Consider the following 24,044-nt stretch of genomic DNA (forward strand, 5'->3'; position numbering starts at 1 on the left):
GAGGGAATGATGAATGGATGCATGGGCAGGTGATTTGATACAGAGTTTGCCATGTACATGGCTTCTTGGGATCTATCCGCCTCCCCTACGCTATGTGATGCAGGCCTGCCATAGTGGGACCATCGTCTATCTGGCCTTGTTGAGCCCTCCCTGTCTCGAGGCGCCCTCAGACACTTGTGTCCATGCACGTTGACATTCCCATCTGATGGATTCTGTTTTGACAGACGCATGCACAGGTACACTCGTTTGTGATGGTGTTTGCACCTCGATATAGATGGTTATGAGTCGCAAGTGGTTTTGGGGTGGTGTTGATCCTTTTGAGTGGGCTAGCATGCATATGGCTGTGGATTTCGTGTGATCATTGAAGTGAGTTGTTCGAATGTAGTTCTGATGGCCATTCTGTTCTTTTTCTTTTCTTTTGGTTGACAGGTATCTCCTCCCCTTTTGCCACTGCCATCTGTATGCCACTCCTGCAGATGGATTTTACTCCCGACACCTGCTGCTTCGTGTTAATCGGTGGAGCAGCATTACGATCTTATGGGACGATCGCCAATGGCCCACATGCCCTTACGCAGTACTGGTGTCTCGGAGCAACATTTCGGCCTTTCAGCTGGACTAGTGCCTCCCCATTGGGACAGCCCTGCGGTTCTGTGTGCTTCCATGTTGCCTTTTCGTACGTGAATGTGGCTCTGTGTACCATGGGGGTACAGGGCGACACACAAGTAGTGGCTGGTCATTTCTTGCGGATGCAGCCCACAATGGTGATTGGTGTTTTGGAGTTCATGGCCTGATGGCTGTATGGGCTTGGTGTCTTTGATGTGCATAAATTGCTATTCTGATTTGGCCCGTGTAGCGTTTTTCTTTGCAAGTGATGTGGCATATGCCTATTTGGGGGGCGATGTATTGTGAGGAGATCTGCATTGGGTTCCAGCTTCGGGGTTTAGTTGCGTGGTACTGTACTGGGCGCGTTTGCCTACTAGGCCCGTGAGGTCAGGGATGGGGGCTGCCTATATGACAGTTTGAATGTTGTCATGCTCAGGGGCGGGGGATTGGGTTTTGTGTAACAGATGCCGGTCAGCCAGGTGGACTGGTGGAATGATGTGATTTTCGGAATGTTGCTGGGCACAGGTGCCTGTGTTTGCGTGCGTTTCTTGGTGGGGGACTGTGGTCATGTCCATTGGGATGGCTTCTGTATTCGTGCCATCTGTGACCTGCAGCTCCCATTGGCCCCTCTTGTGTTGCTTTTGTTCGTTGGCATGCATGGGTGCTTTGTACATTTCAATGGTTGCATTGTGACTTCATTGCACCTACCGGGAGTTGTACTTTGTGGGCAGGGAGTGGTGTACAGGCACTCAGTGGGGCCGTTTACGGTTGATTCGCGATGCCGTACTTCTCGCCATGGCGGAATGGTACATTCCGCCATGCCTGATGGCGTTAGGTACATGTCCGCTAGGGTCGGAATTGGCGTACCGTTGCACCATGGTGGTGTTTGCGGTTTGGCATGGCGCGCGCGCGCGTGCTTGGTGCAGTTAGCGTTGGCGTTCACTACGGTGTCGCTAATGGCTTCGTACTTTGCGGTGACGGGTCATAGTCGCACCGAGCGCTATTCGATGGCGGTATTGCATTTCCGCCATCGTTTTTCGATTTCCGCCAGGGTCGTAATGAGGGCCTTAGTCTCATTTAGCCCCTTCTTTTTTTAATTTTATTTTTTAATTTGGTTTAGTTGTAATACTACTTTTTCAAATATATTTTATCATTAATTTACACATAATCAAACAATACCATTTACATTTCGATCATCAGATCTGATACATAGTAGTTGTTCCAACCCTAAATAAACTGTCTTCAAACTATTACATCAATCACAGTTCCACTTTTACTAACATAAAAATAAAATTATTTAAACACACACTTATTCATCTGGTGATTGGGGACAAACTACTCATGTTGTCATAGCAGTTCTTTGGTCCTTAAAATAGCATTAAACAGACACAATCTTTACAGTTCACATCTTCAACCTATATTACATCTAACTCGAGATACATTAATTTACAGCAATTCTCTGTGCATTGAAAACCAAGCCGCACATATTTAGTTTTGATATCGTCCAATATTCTTCATACAACTTGAAATAATGTTCTCGCCTAGCCTCAGCTAAGGTATCACATTCCACAATTAAATGATTCATTGTTTCAGGATGTTCTGTATTCTTACAAAAACGACACATGTCATCAATGCCAGCAATTTGCCTGCGAGTCTTTACGGTCTTCGTAGGCCACAGAGCAAATCTCATTCTTATAATGTCAGCTCTACATTGCTGATCTGGAAATGTCATTAGATAAATAGGTACCAAATTGATTTTTTTTCTATGAACATTCCCTGGTTAAAGCTTTTATATTTCTTAGATTCCAGGTTTGTGTTACACCAATCCATATTCCACATTTTTTGTTTTGATCTCACAGGATTGTTTATCAACAAATCTAAATCAATATCTGCCCTAGACATACTATTGGAGCAAGCATTCTGCCAGGAGACAAGAGAGCCTTTCCCGTCCATACTCTTCGCCAAGGCCGGAAATAACGAGTGCGAGTATGTCTGCGCTGTTTTACACTTCGCATATAGCATTTATAACGCTTACCTAGACTTCTCTGGAGCGTAATGCCTTCTCAACCTGTGAACCTGTGCTTGGGCACTTTTTGGATTTCTTTTCTGTAAAAATGATAACAATAGAATGGCTATAACATCTAATTACTGAGAAGGTGCTGCCTAAAAATATATATATACTTTGGTAATTCTCCCCTCTCACCTGTGTTTATTATGTGTGTAGCTCTCCATCCTGGTTTCTACAGGCAGCGTTGAAATGGAATACAATGGAGTCTTGGAATGCTGAGGACTCAATAGTTGTTTGCCTTGAAAATGCCTATACTTTTCCAGCAAATTTCTTTGGGTAAAGTATCTTGGTAAAAACGCTTGTAATTATCCCTACGTTGGAGAGATCTCTCTTTCTAACAATTAACCTTTTTTTTTGCAGGTTCCAGAATTCAGAAAAATATATGGCTGCAAAAGACTACGAAGTTACTTAGGCTGAGGAAACAGTAAGTTCAACTATGCAGAATAAATGCAGTCTTCAGCAAAAGCGCGGAAAAAACTGTGCTGAGAGAAACTTGCAATACTTCAGGTACGTAATCTTATTGAACTTTCTTTTGTATTTTTCTATTCAGTTCTTTAGTTAAGTAAATACCTCTGTTTTATCTGCAGATTTGGGGTAAGCTGAGGAAAATTCTTTCGGATGATGTGAGGCGGCGGAAGAAGCTTCTGACTGCAGATGCTGCGGTTTCGGAGATGCTGTGACTGTAGGAGGAACTTCTGACAGAAGCTGCTGCAGTAATAAACGACCACTGCTGACTGAAGATACTGCTTTGAAGAAAACTATGGTTCGGTAAGTTTTTTCAATAAACTATGAGATTCTGTTGTCTTTTTTCTGTAAAGCTAATGTTTAATAGTTCTCTCCTTTTGACAGGTTCTGCGAGGAGAAAGCGTCGGTAGCGTAGCCCGCTGTCAGCGAAGAAGATGTGAAGCGAGCGCTTCAGCGGAGGCGGGGCTTAAGTAGCTACCTCTGCAATATCAATGGAACGCGCTGTCAGATATGAATTGGATCTTGCGGAAGCCATGTTTGGAGTATAAGGCCAATGTTAACACTATGAGACTCCATGTAAACTGATGCTGGGAGTGGTGCAAATGCCATGTATGCCAGGCTAACATCCACTCTAGACCCACTGACTGAGGTAATGTTCCTGGCTTATCTGGGATGCCTGAATGTACACTGTGCTTCTTGGCTGGAACCCATGATAGCATCAGTATGTTCCATTCGACCAGTGCACCAAGGGATGTTAGACCTAATTCAAAATGTACATCCTGTACTGGATACGATTTACGGATAGGCAACCGTGCCTTCCAGAATACACCTTCCAGCAAGTTCCAATCGATTTTAGTTTCAGGTATTTTAGTATGCCCCCCATATGTTATTGCTGGAACAACTTTGCCCCCATAGAATTTTAACCCCGGGTCAATAGAACATTTCCCTTACTTTGCTTGTATTATTTTTGCTTGGGATGTAAGTGCATTGACTTTGCATCTTAAATTGAGTCTGTACTGATCAACATTTTTTTCCATCATTAATCATTAAGCCCAATTATTTGTACTGCTTTGTTCTTTCGATTTTATTCATCTCCACTGTTCATTGAAATGTTTTCTGTTTTTTTTTATTTTTTTTAAGGATTAAGCCAACTCATGATATTAGATTTGCTGGCATTTATTGATAACTTATTTTCCTTTACATAATAGGTTAGTTTATTCAATTGCATTTGCAGGTCTATTGGAGTCCGGTCCATTATGACCAAGTCATCCGCACAGAACAGGTGTGGGATTGGTTTGTCTCCTAATTTCGGAGGGTAAGAGGAGGTAATATGGAATAGAGGATGCATATCTTTTATATAAAAATTAAACAATCTTGCAGCAAATATGCAACCCTGTTTGAGGCCTTGACTCGTGGGTATGGATTCACAAGTAGTCCCCCTTGATTCAATTTGACCTTAATAGCGGTATTCATGTAGAATTGTTAAGCTTTAAGAATATAGTTTGGGCAATATGTCTGTATCATCTTTGACCATAGTATTTTTCTAGAGATTGAATCAAATGCAACTCAGAAATCAATATATGCCAGGAAGATCGAATATTTCTTGGACTCTGCTTGTTTTTTTTAAGGCTGACAGAATTATAAAATTAATAGACGTCCCCAAACTAGCTGTAAATCCAGATTGATGCAGATCTGTCAGCTTATGTTTTCTAAGCCATTTGTTTAGATCTCTTAATATCAGGTGCACATATAATTTGCCCGATATATCTAACGATGGCATGGGTCGATAATTCTTTGGAAGCCTTCTGTTGCCTTTTTTAAATACCAGCACTAGGGTTGATTTCTTCCAAGTAGCCGGTATTTGACCAGACCCAGCGACTCTTGTGAACAGTATATACAGAATTTCAGTCCATTCATTCAAGTTCGCTTTGAGTACAACCTTTGAAAGACCATCAGGTCCGGGGGCTCGTGAAGCGCTCAGTCTTTTAATTATTGTCATAATATCATGAAGTTCAAATTGAAGTTGTATATTATTGGTCTGGGTGGATGCTTGTTCTATGTTGTAGTCTGGGTCACTATAGAATTCCCTGAAGTAGGCAATCCAGTTCGCTTCAGGGACTGAGTTAAGCATTAATGGATCTATGCTCTTATTCGGTACTTCATTAAGCATTTTCCATATCATAGCACTTGATTTGTTTAGTAGAGCTTTGAGCATTTGCTCATTCTGTTCTTGTTTGACCTTTATGTTATGTTGAACCACAAAGTTCTTATATTTTGTGCACAGTTTCAATTTGATGTCATTATCCTTGCTTAGTTTAATCTTTCTTCTGTCTCTGGAGAACTTTTTTTGACATTTTTTATTGTCTTGTCAAATGTATATTTATGTTTATGACTGATTCCTATCCCTTTTACATGCACCTCTGAAAATAGCATAAGAGCACGGGTGTACTCAGGGACCTTATCTGCCTCAGTTTGTTCATCTTCTCTCATAACTCTTCTAATAGCTTGCTTAATTTTGGAACAACCCACTTTATTCTGTTTTGACCTGACGCTACTTGGATCTCTTGGTTATAATACTGTTTAGAGGGGGCAGACATGCAATTCCATACAATTTCCAATTGGTTATGGTCACTGTTGTCGTTGTTTATTACTTTAAAGTTAATGACATTTGAAACTGGGTATTGTGACAGGAACACATAATCTAGGACGGAGGAGGACTTGCCTCTTTGCAAAGTCGCTTTAGGAGGTATATTATCCTTATACGTTCCGTTCAGCATCATTAAGTTACGAGTTTTTATTAACTTTAACCATCTATTTGTTTTTGAACAGACTTGATTTCTGTCCTCCTCAATGCAAGATATGTTCATATCACCAGCTATCATTAACGTACAATTGTCTTTGTTGCTTGCTATCAAATCAAGCAGTTGTATAACATATGTAAAGAAGTCATCCTCTCCTGTCAGTGCTGGGTTCCAGTATACATTCAATATCGCAAAATGTGTCTCCTTTTCACAATCACTTGCTTTCACACTAAATCTTACTAATTGTAGGCAAGGATGAGGAGATGGCCATGGTTGTAAAATACCTTTCAATTCTTTTTTTATTGCGATAATGAGCCCAGCTATTGGTCACCCTTTGGTTTGTTTTATAGCTGGAATACAAGCAATATCATTATCTGGGCATATGGGTTCCTTAACCAACCACGTTTCCTGTAGGATATTTATATCATATGCTACTAGATGGTTACATTTAGTAGTAGTTAAGCAGATGCCAAAATCCACTTGTATTCCAAGCAGCTAATGTTAGGGATATAGCAGCGGAGACCTGGCTCTAATGAGTGCGCCTTGTTTGTTTCCAACAAATTTAATGGATTCATCATGCATAATCATACCACTACTATTTTTGTTGCATGGTGATTTAATCACCACATCTGAAAGCACTATCTCTCTATCTGGAAACTGAGATTTTACTGCCTGTGAATACAGGGATGGTATGGTAGAGTCATCTCGTGGCACGCAGTGTGTTTTTTGAAGAATATTCACGTCAGAAGTGAGTTTATACTGGGGCACCTTGTTTGTCATTACAGAAAGAGATTGCGTTAGTTGGTTCAAAATGTCCTTTTCTGTAATTGAAACGCAATCAGCCACGCCAGTGTTAGCCTGCAGCGTGACTGCAATGGTTTCACTAGTTGTTCGCAGTATAAGCACACTGCGAGCATAGTATGTTCTGATGTCCATGCCTAGCAATTTGGATCACTTTAGTTTCTTGGAAACAGCAAAGCACTTTGTGCCTTCAACAAATGCTGGTTCGTTTTGCACATGTTCATTTATCGAAGCACAAGCAGGCTTTGACAATGCCAAAAGAGATGGAGGTAATGGCAGCATACCTGTTTTTAGTGTGAACAACTCCATTTAAACCACTGGCAATATCACTCAACGCCATGCTGTCTTCACGGTTACATATATCTTAGAATACAGTGCTAAGATGCCCCAGGTTAAAAAAGAGCACAGTCGAAGCTAAGAGGCAGACCAGCAGCTCAGTTGATCAGCCGATCAGCACTCAAACTCACACTCTCATGATGCGCGTGCGCGATGCGCACGTGTACGTGAATATGTAATGCTCCCAAGATTTAGAAGGTGGAGCCAATAGCGGGGCAGAGATTTCCACAGTCCTCTTTGATAGCTGTTACAATCAACAGCAACATCAGGGTCCAACGCACGTCAGGAACAAAACCACGAGACTCCTCCAGCCGATCAGCACTCAAACTGGCACTCTCACGATGCACGCAAGCGATGTGCACGTGCACGTGAATATGTAACGCTCCCAAGATTTAGAAGGTGGAGCCAATAGCGGGGCAGAGATTTCCACAGTCCTCTTTGATAGCTGTTGCAATCAATAGCAACAGCAGGATCAAATGCAGGTCAGGAACAAAAACACAAGACTCCTCCAGCCAATCAGCACTCAAACTCACACTCTCACGATGCGCCTTTAGCCCCTTCTGTTGCCCCTCTTCCCCTTTCAATGCCTTTAGTCCATATTGTCACTTTTTGACCCCCCCAGTCCCATTTAGCCTCTTTTGTTGCCCCTTAACACATTGAGCTGACCCATCCCATTTAGCCCATTATGTTTCCCCTCAACCCCATTAGCTTTTTTTCTTGCCCCCTTTCTCGCCTAAGGCTCATTTAGCCCCTTTTCCTGCCCCTTCACTCTTTTTTGATACTCCCATCCCCCTTTAGCCCCTTTCTATTGCCCCAGCCCCTTTTGATGCCTTCAGTCTTGTTTTGTTGCCCCAAACCTTTAACCCCTATTATTGCCCCCAGTCCAGTTTAGCCCCTGTTCATGCCCATTTGGCCCCTTTCTCACCCAAGTTCCTTTTTGCCTCTTTTCCCCCTTTTTGATCCCAGCGCCTTTTGATGCCCCAGTCTCGTTTAGCCACTTTTGTTGTCCGCTAGCCCCTTAGCCCCTTTTATGCACCCCCAACAACTTAAGCAACTTTTGTTGCCCCAGTCTTGTTTAGCCCCTTTTTTGCCTCCAGCCTCCTTCATCCCCCTTTGTTGTCCCTCAACCGCTTTAGCCCTTTTTGTTGCCTCCAATCCCCTGACACAGGCCCCTCCCTTGTTTCACGCTGCCATTTCCCTGGCTCGGCTCCCATTTGGCCCTAAGAACCAGCCCAGACTCCCAGGCTCTGTCCTTGGTCCACCCTTCCCATGAATTCCCTGGCTTTCCCAGGACTATTCCAAGGAGCAGACTTTGTGCTAATGCTAAACTGCACCTCACTGTACAAACCTGTCCCCACACACAGGAATTGTAATGTACTTGCTGTTAGGCATGCCACCAGCCGAATTGGAGGGGCGCGGATGAGGAGCGGAAGAAGCTTAACAGTAGTATGTTAGTATGTTTCACTTAATAAACAAGCTAGCTCCATGCATCATTTTAAGCGGGAAGCTTTTGATGTCTCTAGAAATTGCCTTGTGCTTGTGCTTGATGGCAATAATTAAGAAGGATGAGCCCAAGCAATGTTTCATGTATTGCTTAGGAGATGGGTTGTATATGTATACTTACACAAAATAAAATGGGAATGCACAAATAATAATATGGTCTACTAGGAATAACTTCATTAGGCCATTTGGTTATTCTCCAGGCTATTATTGCAATTCCGATTCGTCTGAATGCTCTCGGTGATAGAAATCATGAAATTCTGTTCAGAACTGGAGATCCGAACTTTGCAAGTCGGGAAACGTCACAGGATAATCCCTTCCTTGCAGGGCTGTATTATTGGGATTTCATAACATTAACCGGCACGTCCTTCTGCCTGCCTTGAAGGAATAGGATGTCAGTGCCTGCGCGTGCACACTCGGAACTCCTCTCATCTCCCAATTTCAAGAAACAAGCAGAACCCTGGGTATCCCAGCTGCTATGACAAGGACAGATTCCTCGTTGATTTTTTTTCCCTCACATTGGGCCTCATTATTAGTTTGCCGGTCCGGAAACCGATAAGCTCACAGGCACCCTTGTTTCCAGACCGCCAAACTAAGAGTTTGCCTGCCGGGGCCACTGTGCCAAGTGGCGGTGCTTCCGAGTCCCCTCTCCCCACTCCCACACAGTCCTACGGGACTCTATGGGAATGGGGACTAACATTTTACCGGCGCCTGACTTCCCGTGGCACCAGGAAGTCAGGTGCTGGTAAAATGTTACGAGTCCTGTGACAACCCGCCGGAAGGACTGGAATGGTGATCGCCGGGCGCGTAATGAGGCCCATTGTCATTGTGCGTGCACTATGCAGCAATGCAAAAAAATGCAAAGTACATGCACAAAAAAGGCCCACTGGGAAATGTCCAGACTCGCCTGTAAGCCAGTCCTGCTGCTGACTGCTCAGTTTTGCTTTCAGTTTTTAATGTGATAACAATCCTTAATATATCCTGCTTTGATGCTGGGTAGCACTGTGCAATATTCCTATGCCCCGATCCCAGCTTGGCCAACGCCCATCCATTTCTGCAGGCCAGGCTTTTCCACACACCAGCCATGCTGCAGCAAAGCGCAGAACCCAGTTCATACTCGGCTCCAGACTAGAGACTAACCATGCTTGGAGTCCACCCTGATCCCATAGCAAAGCTCTGCCCAGAGTTCACTTCAACACAGGGCCCTGATACCAAAGTGACTCGCGGGGCCACCAAGGCATAATCCTAGCCCGCAGCACTCGGTAAAGGCTAGACCCAGCTGCAGCCCAAGGCCATCCTTGGCATCTACACCATGATATCTTCTGTACATGGACCCCACCCTAAACTAGACCTGAGTTTCACACAGTCATATCCAGAGTGCAACCCAGCCCAGGGACCAGTTTTAGAGCCCAACCATGCCCAGGACGCAACCTTCGCCGGAGCCCCAACCTGCGAATACCCCAGCCCTGTCTGCAGCCTATACATTTCTACATATGACACATGTCCCAAGCACAATTCAGTCAAACCCGGAGTCCAGCCTTGGAAAGCCAGCCTGGCTCCAAGCTCAACTGAGAATCTACCTGGGGCACAGTCCAAACCCAAAACTCTGCCTGAGATGTGCCTGCACTCCAAACATGAAGCCAGCTTTAACCAGAGCTCAGCCAGAACTTAACCAAGCCTAGATCACATTCATTGTCCTGCCAGATATCAGCACAGAATCATGATAACTTCTTTTCCGAGTCTGCACCAGCCCGTAGTCCATTCAGTAACTTCACCCAGAGCCTACTCTATCCAAACACTCTAGCTACTGATCACATACATGAGTAGTTTACAGTACATTCGCAGCTTTTGATTCATTGCATTAAAATATAATTGGTATGTGTTTTACTACAAGTAGCTGCTAGAGTGACCTACACTGAGTGACAATACAAAATCCGATATCGGCCCCACAGGCCATCTTTTATCCAGGCTGACGTTATGAGCAAGTCTATCACTGTCAACATATCGCATCCCTGACCACACCAACCCATCAACAATGGAGGGCGAGGCGCGGCCTGTCCTTGTCATGTCACCTGCTGCATTTACATCAAATGTGTCATCTCAGAAGAAATAGTTATCACATGTAAGGTATCATGTGTTCACGTGCACGCCTTTGTAGACATGCACATCAATGAGGAGCATGTAAAGTAGAATCCCTACCACAGGGGTCTGCAACCTTTGGTTCTCCAGATGTTTTGAACTACAATTCCCATGCTTCCTCAGAATTGGCAATGCTGGCTAGGGTTGATGGTAGTTGTAGTACAAAACATCTGGAGATGCAAAGGTTCCAGACCCTTGCCCTACCACATTGATGTAACTGTTGACCAGAACATCTCTCTCTGTGTACCTTCTTGAACACACAGGCCCAAACCACCCTCCCCACAACAGCTGTAGCACAAACACCCCCATGCTGTGCCCTTTCAGATGTAAGCTGTCCCCAGGCTGCCTGTATTCCTGGGCCCAGAAGTTAGACCAATCCTACATGTTACCATGCCCGACAGAGAATTGGAATCCAGGAGGCATACTCTGAACCAAGACAGGGCAGTTTCTGCTTCTCATTTGAGTTGTGCTCACGGGGCAAGTTCCTGTGGAAGAGGAGGAGGATCTGTATGGAATTTAATTAAAACAGAGCAGATCTCTGCTTCTTTGCCGGCACCTGATTGGTAAAGAAAACCCAGCACCCTCTTAACACTTGTAACACGACAGCTGAGTGGCCCAACACGCTATCTCTGGTCTCACGAGCAGAGAGATGCATTCCGGTTTTGTTTCTCTATAGCCCATGGTCCACTGTCCAAATGTGGGGTGACCAGGAGACTGGCATTAAGAGGATCGAGGGAGGAGGTGACTTCTATCACAGGGCAAGGCACGCCTATCTTCCTCATCAACAATTCTCAGTTTATATTAAAGAAATCCACACTGAGCAAAACATGCAGAGCATCTCCATCAAAACTAACGTGCACAGATGGTGGTGTTTTCTTACCTCTGTGACGATGGTGCTGGAGAAGACGCTGTGATCATAGGTCCAGCCCTCTGTGCAGGGCACAGTGCGCTCCTGTGACATATTGGCAGCTGTTGCATTAGTCTCTAGGAGGTGCCATTGGGTGGATGCATAACGCCGGCACTTCTCAGGCTGGCTGCTGCTGTCCAGTGGGATAGATACCAGCAGGAGGCCTCCCTCGCTCAGGCCACTGCTGCCATTAGCAGAGCCGCTCCAGTTGGCATCAGGCGGGAGCTGGCAATGGTGACCTGGCACAGCTGCGGTGAAGTTTTGCAAAATGTTGTGGCTGAACACCACACTGATGGGCACCAAAAGCACAAATGTGTGCAGAATCTGGAAATAACCCACTCCCCCGATGGACTCCAGCAGGTCATTGAAGGTCATGGTTATGCTCCGCAGGTCAAGACTAAATGCCTTTTACTGCCAGATTCCAACCGATTGGTTATATTTCCACCTCCCTAACCTATCAGTGCTCCGGTCCCGGCTACCGCTTAGGTAGCATGGATTACCATGGCACGTTGGCAAGGAGAGGCTGAGTTGTGAACGCAGTGGATTTGCCTTGAGTTCGTGGATATGATGGCGACCTAAACAGAAAAGGAGAATATCTCATGAGGTTACAGTATTGCCAGAAAGGCCCCAACTTCTTTCATTTTACTGTATTATAATATGAGATGAAAAAGAGCCAGAATAAAAGCTAGACTGCAATGACCAATATATGCACATACATACATATTTGAAAGCATTTCTAAGATGAACACACATGACAAACATTCCCCAATCATTTGCATTGTTTATTTAGCACACGCCTATTTGCTTAATATTCTGTTGCATACTAGAGGCAACTTTGTGCTGTTTGTGGTTTTTGCCAATGGCCTGTTGGCAAGATAGGACGGTCTGTACATATAACATAAATTATACACACATATTTCCTTTAACCCCTTAAATAAGTAGCTTTATGCAAGCAAGTCTATGCAAATAGGACGTGCATACTCGTCCTTAGCACTTAAGGCAATGAACATGCTACAAAAAGGCAGTACACCCAGATAGCAAGATGTGCAGCTGGTGGGGTGCTGACATGGGATAGATATATTTTCGGTAATTATAGGATGTGTCTATCAGGGTCTGGAGGTCTTTGGAGTTCACCACAGGCAATCTGGTCCTGAGGAGTCATCGAAGTGAAGGAGCATGGGTCATCTCTGACAGTAGCCCAGGTCACCCACAGACGATCCACCCTGAGTTTTGTGCGAGAGAACAAAACATTGCTTGAAGGAGGTGGCCATGCCCGAACTCTGGCACAGTGGAGAATGGAAGGTTTCATGCATGAGATAACTATCCCAGCTTCCTGGCCTGTGTCCCTCAGGGGGTTGGCAGATGGATAAATAGCTTGTTGCCTCTAAGGGTGGATTGGCACAGGGGTGGGCGTCAGAGTTGTCCCCCTCGAGGACTGGATGGACAAGGGGACTGGCACTCAGAAACAGAGCCTCTAACCTCCAGACCTTCTTGGCTTAGTGGAATTAACTGCTTGGATAGGGAACAGGGACTCCTGATACCCTTGATATTGGGAATGCTGAGAGGAAGGAGAAAGGGAACATCTTCCCCCCTCATGGTAGTAAGGCCCTAGATGTTCTCCCTCATCTGGCCTTTTATCGAACCAGCCGAAATGCAGGGAGATGGAGACTGGGGTTTGAATCCTTTCCGCTTGAACCGAACCATTAACCTACGGATGGTGTTATTCCAAGGGAGGCCCTCTCAACCGAGCTCCGAGTCGTGGAGGTCCAGGTATATTACTGCGGATAGGAAAGCATACTTGGGTTGGGCGATAGGGATTGTATTTTATTTATTTATTTATTTATTTATTGTACATGTCTAAGGCACTTATACATCAAGTAAATTGTATTTCAAAGCGCCCCCAGGACACCGGGGAGGGAACATGGGAACGAAAGGTAAATATAATAACAATGAAGAGAAAGAAAGAGGCGGTCCTAGTAGGCCTTGCGAGCATTCAGACCGTGCAAGTGCAGAGATAGAGTGGGATGAGGGAGGGGGGAGTATGTGCTAGGAGTTTCATGGGCAAACTGCTAGGGAGTAAGTTGCAAGCAGCTTTTAAGTGCCTGGCTGAGATCACGTGGTGAGAGTGGTGAACTGCCAATACAATAAGGGCAGGCATGTGAGACAGCACATGCCAGTGGGTGCCCAAAGTCAAGTGCTGGGAGTGGGCTGAGGCTGAGGTGATTGGGGTGGGGGAGAGGCCAGGACTCAGAAGGACACATAAGGGCCCTAGTCACCAATCTCAGCGACTGTGGGGTTTAGCAACGGATCGAGAGGGAAAAGGAGGAGGTGAAAACAAAAGTCTTGAAGAGCTTCAGGAATTTGAGGAGATCCGGCTCAAGGCGGAGAGGAAGGGGTAGGCTGTTCCAAAGGAGGGAGCCAGCCGATGAAAGAGATTAGCCACCAGCTCGCTGTTTAGAGAAGCGATTTACAAGCAAACAGTTTGCACCGGAGCAGCGTAAAGATCTGGAGGGAGAGTATTTGGTGAGTGCCAGTTGTAGATAGCATGGTCCCCGGGCCCTTACAACCTTATGGATGATGCAGATGCATTTGAATTTGATCCTTGCAGCAACCGGGAGCTAGTGCAGAGATTTTAGGACTGGAGAGATGAGGTCTGTGGGCTTGAGGCCAAGGATAAGTCTTGCAGCCCTATTCTGGATAAGCTGGAGGGGATGTCATGAGGAAGAGGGTAGAATAAGGAAGAGGCTGTTGCAGTAGTCAAGCCTAGAGAGTACCATAGCTATAGATACGTTGAGCTTCTGGGGGAAAGTGAGGAAAGGAAGGATTCCTTTGAGGAGGTGGAATTGAAAGTGGGCCTTCTTGCCAAGGTCCTGGATGTGTGGGAAGAAGGAAAGAGATGAGTCAAAGATGACTCCAAGGTTTCTGGCTTCAGATGAAGGAGAAGGGGGAGAGGCCGAAGAGGGTGACCAGAGTGAAGGGAAGAAAGAGGGAGCAAGATCCCCAATGGGAAGGATCTTAGTCTTGCTAGCATTGAGGCTGCGATCATTGGAGGCGCACCAGGACTGGATGGCAGATAGGCAGTCAGGAATGATGGAGGAAGTAAGGAGAGGATCAGAGGGAAGTTTGAAGAAGAGGTATGTGTCATCTGCATAACACTGGAAGGGGAAATGTGGAGATAGTCTGCCTATTGCTATTGTTATAAGGAGTTGAAATACTTTGTGATGTGCTTTACTGAGGAAACGAGCATGAGCAATACCACTCGAATGCCGATGTTCTTCCCGGTATTTCTACCTGGATGGAAAAGAGTACTAAGAAATTGAATAGTCCTCCTATTTTTAGGGTGAGAAAGGGGGCATGTGTGAGAGATTCCACCTGCCTTCTGTGTTCCCCCTAGAGGTCTGCAGCTTAGGGAACACATGTGCATGAGGATAGGAAGCCTCTTTGGTTCTCAAAGTTTCTGTATTAAGACAAATCCTGACTTTAACGATGGTTACAGTGAATACTGAAGGGCTGATTTTAAATAAGTTGGAAGTGTGAGGTCATTGGCCATACATAGGCTTACAAGCCACTGCTATTAATAGCAAGAAATGTAAAAGAGTTGTGTGTGTAGTGTGAGACCACTCCAGCTTCCCCCGAGGTGCCTTAAAGCCCAACCACTCACTTTTAAAAAGGGAACGATAGACACACATCTTTATTTTACATGATGGCCATGTATTACACTTGATCGTCACAAGGATCTAAACATGTTTTAAATCACCTTCAAATTGATGTGATTATATAACATAGTCTGGACATGTAACCAATATAAAATTGTACATATAGTGTCTGAATAGGAGAATGGATTCGGATGGTGAGAGGCTTGAATAGCCTTTGAAGTGCAAGGCCTGAGACAGTTTACCCCTGGAGACCCGAGAGAGATAAGGCAGAGAGTTACATCATTCTCTGCATTCCCCGAACATGGCTGTGACAGGCGTAAGAAAATAAAAGTTACCTCCCAGTCAGATAGGGTTCGGAGCAGGAAGGGGGACCTGGCCTCCAGGTGCAGACACCGGGGGAATCCTTTCAGCATATGAACCCCCCACTCAGCTTTATGGAATGGTGGACGGACACAACTCCTTGGGAAAGCCTATGACTGACTGGTGTCCCAACCTGAAAGTAGTTTTAGTCGGAGTGTTGGTGGAATCACTGCCTGGTTAAGACTAGAACTTGACGTTGCAAGGAAGATGGTGTCTTATCAACGGGATTCATATGTGCGGGTGGGCCTGCATTTAAAGGAACTCCCCAAGACTTCCAGCACTGGGAATGACTGTATGCTGGCAACAACGGACCCCCCTCCTATGTATCCCGGACACAGCAGGGTAATAAGGGAGTGAGTAAGGACAAACCTGCCACACAGTGGGATTATGCACCTCCAGATAAAAGGGGATCAGGACCAGACTGCAGCACCTAGAAGACTTTGATGAACGGGTCGCAACCAGTATCTAGAAGATTTACTGACTGAGTAGAGAACAATAGTATTGGGGCAATGATCCTTCTTACAAATGCCAGGGGGTGACACAAATGTTGCCCCCCAAACAATGGAAGAGAACCAGCAAGGAGCACTGTCCTGTGTGAGCCACCCTGCCTGTGTTCGGGCTGGTGAAAGATTTCTCATCATGGGAGGAGCTGCTAAGTGAACCAGCTGCAGGACTGCTTCACTTCATGTACCCCGGAGTGAAGCAGTCTGTGGACCTGCCCTTCTGGTGAGAGTTCCTCTCCATGCAAGAAGCTTAGGCATTAGTTCAGGTTTTGATATTCCTATTATGTGATTAACATTGCTCCCCAAAGGAACCCCTGTGCATTGTGACCCCATTGGCCTCACTTGAATAGTGGAGACTATTTCACATGAGTCCTATTTGTATTGTTTTTTTTACATCTAATTCTGTATGATAAGTAGATAATAAAATTGGTTTTTGACAACTCTGAACAGTAATTTCTTAAACTGTGTTTTCTTCTAGATCTTGTGAATCCTTGTTCATCTCTCATGTCTGTTATGAGTAAGCCTTGCCCTCCACCCATGGTACCAAAGGGACGACAAGGGATGCCATTTAAGTCTTTTGGTTTGTCTCTTGAAGAACCCTTGTCCAGGAAAAGGGGTGATTTCTTGGAAGATGTGAATCCAAGTCAAGAATATTCCCAAAACACATGACCTCCACCAACAAGAAGTGACAAGAGACATCAGAACAGGATACCCCTAACTCAGGCGGCATCAGGATGGGACATTGAGGTAGATCAGAGAACACAACTGCACCCCACATGGACAAAGAACTCAGTCCATACTGGCAATAACAACTAGATAGATTACTGAAAAGTAGAACAGACAACATAGTCCAAATCCACATGAAGAGTTAACTAAAAGAAATGAAATGGCTAATACTATGGGTAGTGATGGAAAAACACATGAATAAAACAAGATATTGAAACAGCCAGATAAAAAAACAACATTTAAAAGGAACACATGCTTCTCATCACAATTAACTGCATTCCTCTTCCAAAGAAACCAACTCTATATACCACACACAATGATGTTTCGTATAATAAGTGGAATGTTCAAGGACTGCAGTCACAGAGTTTTGGTGACAAAACAGCCAGGGGAGGCTTTATGGAAGAACAACCCGATGTGCTATGATTATACTGTTTCAGACATAGAATGGGAATCTCAAACAATATGCTACAGGAATGGATACCAGTAACCAATCGTTGACACTAAGAAAAACCCAGGACAAAGTAAAGGGAGGAAATGAGGGTGGTTACAGATCTGGCCCAAAGCAGGAATAGCTAAACACATGCCAGTTAAATGAGTGACAAACCACTCAAGAGTTCACATATTTAGAGAGCTGTTCATACAACGGACAGATGTTAGCTATATGTGCTATACATGTGACCTCTGGTATCCCCATATTACGATAAAAAAACATTTAGTGCAATAGAATCAGGAAAGCTATCCTTCCAAGCCAAGGGGAACATACTGATAGATGGGACCCAAATGCAGCGAAGTAGGCTACATCCTCACAGAAGGAGATCAGTGCATATTAGAAGATAACGCCATCACCCCAAACGCATGACAAAAACAAAGACAGCACTATAATCTCAACACAAAAAACAATGAAAAACAGCTCGTATATCTGTACACAGCATAAGGCCTGGTCATCTCAAATGGCAAAGCAAGAGATGACTCCCTGGGACAAATCATGGTTAATGGCCCACTTGGCGGCAGAGTAATAGTCTACATCATCACTGACAATTGAATCTAGGTGGCTCAGAGCATAACCAATGTATTCATTCTAGGGAAGTGTTAGAATGTAGCCAATGCATTGAACCGCTCACACTCCATGCTTATGGAAACTAGCCGAAGGCACAGCCGCTGACCAGCGTGCATCTGCCATCATACACCACTCAAAAGAGACTTTGCACACATCTCTGCCATAGGAATGCAGCTTCTGTTCATGACACAAATTAGATAGGCAGCTGCACACATAATGACGATCCCGCTCTTGCATACCCTTTCTAGACTACCTCTCACCACCCATCCACATGCCAGCATCGATATGGGTGGCAAGCAGGGACTTGGCCATCCCTCCATATCTTCGTGTTGGATAATATTCACACACGCATACTAGCACCTCCTTGGATTTCCTATACCTGGACTCCGGTCCACCCGAGGGCTTTCAATCTACAGTGCATTGTAACCATACTAATGGTGAAAGTCGCTATACAAATGACACCACCCATCGGACCATAACCAAACTGTTTTATACCTACAGAGAAAATAACTAGACCTGCTGGACAACATTCCATGACAAACACTTCATAAACATTCATCCGAGATACAAATTGACAAATGGTCATAAACCAGCAGAAGTAACTACGAGGACACACACAAGAGTAGTGTAATAGAGACTGGAATAGATGATTTACATAAGCACTCCAGTCCTGCTACAAAAGGAACTGACCATGGTGCCAATGCCATAACAAAAATATTCAAGCAGCAGCAGAAAAAACACTCAACATGGCCAACAGCTGCAGAAATAAATAAAAAAAACTCAAAAGAAATGGTTTGTCACAGACTGCAAAATCCTAAATAATAACCTGAGTGGTCACTCTCATCGAAAGAACAGGAACCCTGAAACTGAGCCATAAGAGACAATGGGCCTCATTACACGGTAGGCGGTAAGGGTTTACCGGTACCGGTATTTTACCGGTACCGGTAAATCCTTACCGCCTTACTACGAGGTCCCTTTTCGGATTGGGGAATTTAACGCCTGCTTTTTGCAGGCATTAAAAACCAACCCGCAAAGGGACCCAGGGAGCTAATTACGGTACCGCAATTTGCGGTGCCGTAATTAGCGCCTTCCCCATTCCCATTATGCCCTATGGGGCAAAAATGGGAATGGGGAAGGGCAATGGTGGAAGGGGGAATTACCGCCCCGCCAACCTTGGAATGGGGCGGTAATTCCCCTTTCCACCAAGGGGGTGCCGGTATTTTACCGGCATGAACCATGGCGCTAATAGCGCCATGGTTCTCCACCTACCGTGTAATGAGGCCCAATACCTTTACTCTGCACACAAATTTAAAGCACTCAAACAAACAGTTTTAGGGAGAAATGGAAAAAAATAAATGCAAAACAACAAAGAGACCTTAAAAGTAGAAAAATATGGAAAAGGCATTTCCGGAACCTGTTTAGAAGCATACCAAGTTAGCAACTGGCCACTGAACAAATATCAGCCATCGACAAGCTGCAGAACCCCAAAAATGCCATAAAGGTGCAACAGACAAACTGGTCAAGAAATATCACGAAAAAAAAGAATCATCTACAAAAACTGAAATCAAGTTAGTTGTGAAAGTTTAACAAAGCAACACTACAAGAGGTCCTCAGAAAACAATTCAATCACACACCATTTGTTGGCCACCTGCGGTGTATCCTGCATTGTGAAGACACGCCACTAAACGCTCACACCAGAGACAATACAACCCGCTGGGGAAGAAAGGTACAAGTTGATCTTTTAAGGATTACAAGTTTTAATCTCACATGCAGATGAGAGCAACAGCAATGAACTGTGCTGCTAAGAACGTTCTGCCGAAAGGAGGTACAAGCAGAAACTTTTAAAGATACACAGCGTCATGATGACGCAACAACATACAGTAAAAACCCACGCGGCTGATTGGATGGACCCTATACATGTTCCACCATTACCCATAGGGGGTGCCAGTCTATTGGTCTCAGCCTAGTCCATCCGTCTTCCATCACGTAGGTGCTCATCTTCTTCTCACATCGAAGGTCTGAAAACAAATTAATTATACTTCTATCATACAAATATTTGATCACTCATGCTGTGTACTTGGCAGGTCTTAAGACGGACACAAAGGAGGTTCTGTGGCACTCTAACCTCACACAGACATTTCACCCACTCCCCACCATGCCATCTGGCTCCAACGTCTCCACCCTCATTTTGAACTATGATTCATCCCTCTCAGCACCTCGCAATACAAATCACACGATTGTCACTTCAACGATATCCCCTGTCCGTCCTCGTTGAACATTTCAGGACTTGTTACTTTGGTGTTGGTGGTCATAGGGCACCTGGGGCCATGCAATTCAGGGATCTTAAGGTTTAGTCAGTTATATGGGCTATAACTCGTGGTTACACGGGAATGGGCCGTGTCATGCTTTGGCCAGTGTGAGATAACATGCACACCAGGCGCTGATCTCTGATTGCGGCCTTGTAGGGCACAACCCTCTTTGGTACAAAACACACATTCGCAACACTGTTAGAACAATGAATTGGCGTTGTGGTGGTTGGGGTGTGGGCTGTCCTCATGGGAGCTCGTCCATTGCCTGGTGATTTCTGTGGTCTCGTGAATTTGGGCCTAGAGCATGCAATGTCGCATTTACTGCGTAGGCCTTCCATGCTGCCTACGATTACTAATATCTCCATAAAATAGTAATGCTGCTTCAGCCATAGACTGTATTATGTAGTTAGACTATATTTGGTTACATTAAAATGGGGTCCTGTTAAACGGGAAGAGGTCCCTCTCACTGTCCCCCCTGGCCCCTGGCACATCATAGTGCCTCAAATGCATCTCGCCTGACTCTAAAGCGCCTAGGGGGGTGGGATGGGGCTATTCCCTTCCAAACAACTGTAAGAGTGGGGGGTGAGTCCTTCCAGTTTTCCCCCCAATTTCAGTGCGCACTATTCCATATTGTCTCATTCGCACCACCAAACCCCCACCCAAAACAACATTTTTGGTAACATGAGTGGCAGATGGCTTTTTAACACATACACATAAGAAAGAAATATGCAGGACCATTGCAGATGCAGGAAATTCATCTAATAGAGCTCTGTCCAAGCACTCTGGGGCAAAATACACGCAAACCTCCAAATTTGCATATGGGTTGCACCATTAGAAGTGGATTCACAGAAAAGGACATTGCAGGGAGCATCATCAGTCTTTGATACTTGGAGGCACCGTGGAAGTGACTTTAGAATAAGTTGCCATAAGTAAAAGGAACACAGGTTGGAGGCCCGGCTGTGTTCAATAGTCAGTATTTGCCAGTTACAAATAGGGGGAAGAAGAGAGGGTGGGTTGTGATTGACTGGCTGATATCCCAAAAAGGTATATTCTAGAAAGGATGGAAGATCCTAATGTTAACATAGTGCTGAATAGAGGGAATGTTTAAGTCTATTCCATGAAATCCAGCAACTGTGAATAATAACCACAAGGGATATTCAAAGAGTATTCTTCCCTAAGGATGACCACCTGGATCTGACACACATTGGGCCTCATTACACGGTAGGTGGTAAGGGTTTACCGGTACCAGTATTTTACCGGTACCGGTAAATCCTTACCGCCTTACTACGAAGTCCCTTTGCGGGTTGGGGAATTTAACGCCTGCTTTTTGCAGGTGTTAAAAATCCAACCCGCAAAGGGACCAGGGAGCTAATTACGGTACCGCAATTTGCGGCTTCCCCAGGAAGGGCAATGGATCAAGGAAATCAATAAAATATCTGCTGAATTCTCCTGTGAATTTGATTCCGAAATGATTGGTATTGATGTAATACATGAATTGGGTAAAGTCTGTCTCTGATCCAGACCAAATCATGAGCACATCATCAATGAATCTTTTCCAGAGAACAATGTTATATTTGTAATGTGTGTTGCTTTAAGTGCTTATACCATGCAACATATAGATGAAACACAACTATTGCTGTCCTTAACCAATGATTTGGTCACTGATCATGCGTCTCACTGTAGAGATTTAGGAATCCAGGAACAAATTCTAAAGATACAAGAACTCAAAGCAAAGTCAAGATTCACTCCCAACCTAGGTACAGATAATGTAATTGAGACCTTTTATAGAGCTGTTACACAAGACATACATAAATGTATGGATCGAAAGAACAAAGACAATTACAGCAAAAAGAATCACAACCTCAATTATGAGGAAAGAGTGTCGCTCAAAAGGCTAGCTAATGACAGGTCTATAACTATCAAAGAGGCTGATAAAGGGGGTAATGTAGTGATACTTAATACTTCTGACTACATTGAAATGGCCAATAAGCATCTAGCTACACCAAATTGTTACAAAATATTACAAGGAAATCCAACCAAAAAGGCGGTTCAAAACCTGTTAGCACTGATTAATGAATGGCATTCAATGGGCTTTCTCTCTGATGATGAGAAGAAGTAGTTAAGCATTACTGAACCTGTTATGCCCACGTTATACTTTTTACCTAAGATTCAAAAACATATGAAAAAATCCCAGATGTCAGGCCCATGGTGAGTGGGATAGGCTGGGCCACCGAAGGAATTTCACAATATTTAGACAATGCGCTAAAACAATTTGTTATTAAGATCCCATCATATATTTGAGATACTACCCATGTACTACAATTGTTATCAGACATAGAGTGGCAATCACATTACCTACTTGTATCATTGGATGCATCTGCTCTATATCTAGCATTGATCACAATCTGGCAGTTGATACAATAGACTATACTTATCGCAATGAATCAGCTTCACATCTCACACACATTATGATGCTTAAAATGTTTCTGAAGTTTACCCTTAATAACAATGTTTTTCTGTTTAATGAACAGTACTACTCTCAGATCAGAGGAGTGGCTATAGGAGCCAAATATGCCCCATCCCTTGCTAAGTTGTTCATGGCTCAATTGGAGGAAACCTACATTCTGAGCAACACACATTACAAATATAACATTGTTCTCTGGAAAAGATTCATTGATGATGTGCTCATGATTTGGTCTGGATCAGAGACAGACTTTACCCAATTCATGTATTACATCAATACCAATCATTTCGGAATCAAATTCACAGGAGAATTCAGCAGACATTTTATTGATTTCCTTGATCTCAGAATGTTTATAGAGGATGGTAAGATCAGTACGAAAACTTTTTCTAAAGCCATTGAAGTCAACTCTAATTTGCATTCAACTAGTTGTCATAGGGCTTCTACAATACAAAACATCTCCAGGGGGGAGTTTACAGAGCACGCAGAAATTGCAGCAAAAATTAAGATTTCGAAAGGGAATTCCAACTTGTATCAGACAGATTTAAGCAAAGAGACTATTCAGACTCTACAATTAAAAATAGTCTTACCAGATATTCTACAATGGATAGGTCTACTACGCTAGAAACGAAGCAACAGAAATCTAAAATACAGAATTATGTCAACTTCATTACCAAATACTCAAGGGATTCTGACTGTTTATATAGGCTACTGCGTAGGCATTGGGATATTCTTCTATTAGACAAAGATATCAAACCTTTCTTGTCAGATAAACCTAAATTTGTATACACTAAAGCTGCCACTATACGTGATAAAATCAGTCCCTCTTTCTTAAAACCAATGTATCACACAACAGACAGTAACATTACGTGGCTTCCTACAGCCAAAGGATTCTACAAGTGTGGAAACTGTTCAATGTGCAAGTATGCACATGAACATACAACTCAATGCAAACACCCCAATGGACATGTAATCCAAATACGAGATTTCATTAATTGCAAAAGCACACATGTGGTTTATGCAATCCAATGTGTTTGTAACAAGTATTATGTTGGATCTACAATCAGACAATTGTGTTTCAGGATTCAGGAACACATAGCTAGCTTGAGTAGTCAAGACCCGAAATTTCCTCTTGCCATTCATTGGCAAACTGAGCACCAGACAAGTAATAAGGAAAACATACGCTTTATTGGTTTAATGAAGGCCAAAAAAGGTGTAAGAGGCGGTGATATTGTACTGAAGTTGAGACAATTGGAAGCTAAGTGTATTTGCTTATTACGATGTACACAAGACGGCCTCAACACGGATAGTGAACTGTATGTATTTCGGTGATTTAGTCCATTTGCATACAT

At 44.1% G+C, this 24,044-nt stretch overlaps 1 protein-coding gene across 1 annotated transcript in view; it reads right to left on the reverse strand.

Annotated features, from left to right (window-relative positions):
• The window catches only part of LOC138567101 (solute carrier family 22 member 20-like), a 481,778-nt gene that overhangs the window by 450,266 nt on the left and 7,468 nt on the right, over positions 1-24,044 (reverse strand). The window contains exon 2 of the mRNA XM_069644971.1: positions 11,594-12,195. Within this exon, the coding sequence (XP_069501072.1) occupies positions 11,594-11,995 (402 nt within the window). The 5' untranslated portion in view covers positions 11,996-12,195. The remainder of the gene's footprint in view (positions 1-11,593; positions 12,196-24,044) is intronic.

This window comes from Ambystoma mexicanum, chromosome 2p (assembly GCF_040938575.1).
Source record: "Ambystoma mexicanum isolate Mex_15411 chromosome 2p, UKY_AmexF1_1, whole genome shotgun sequence".
Classification (NCBI taxonomy): Eukaryota; Metazoa; Chordata; class Amphibia; order Caudata; family Ambystomatidae; genus Ambystoma; species Ambystoma mexicanum.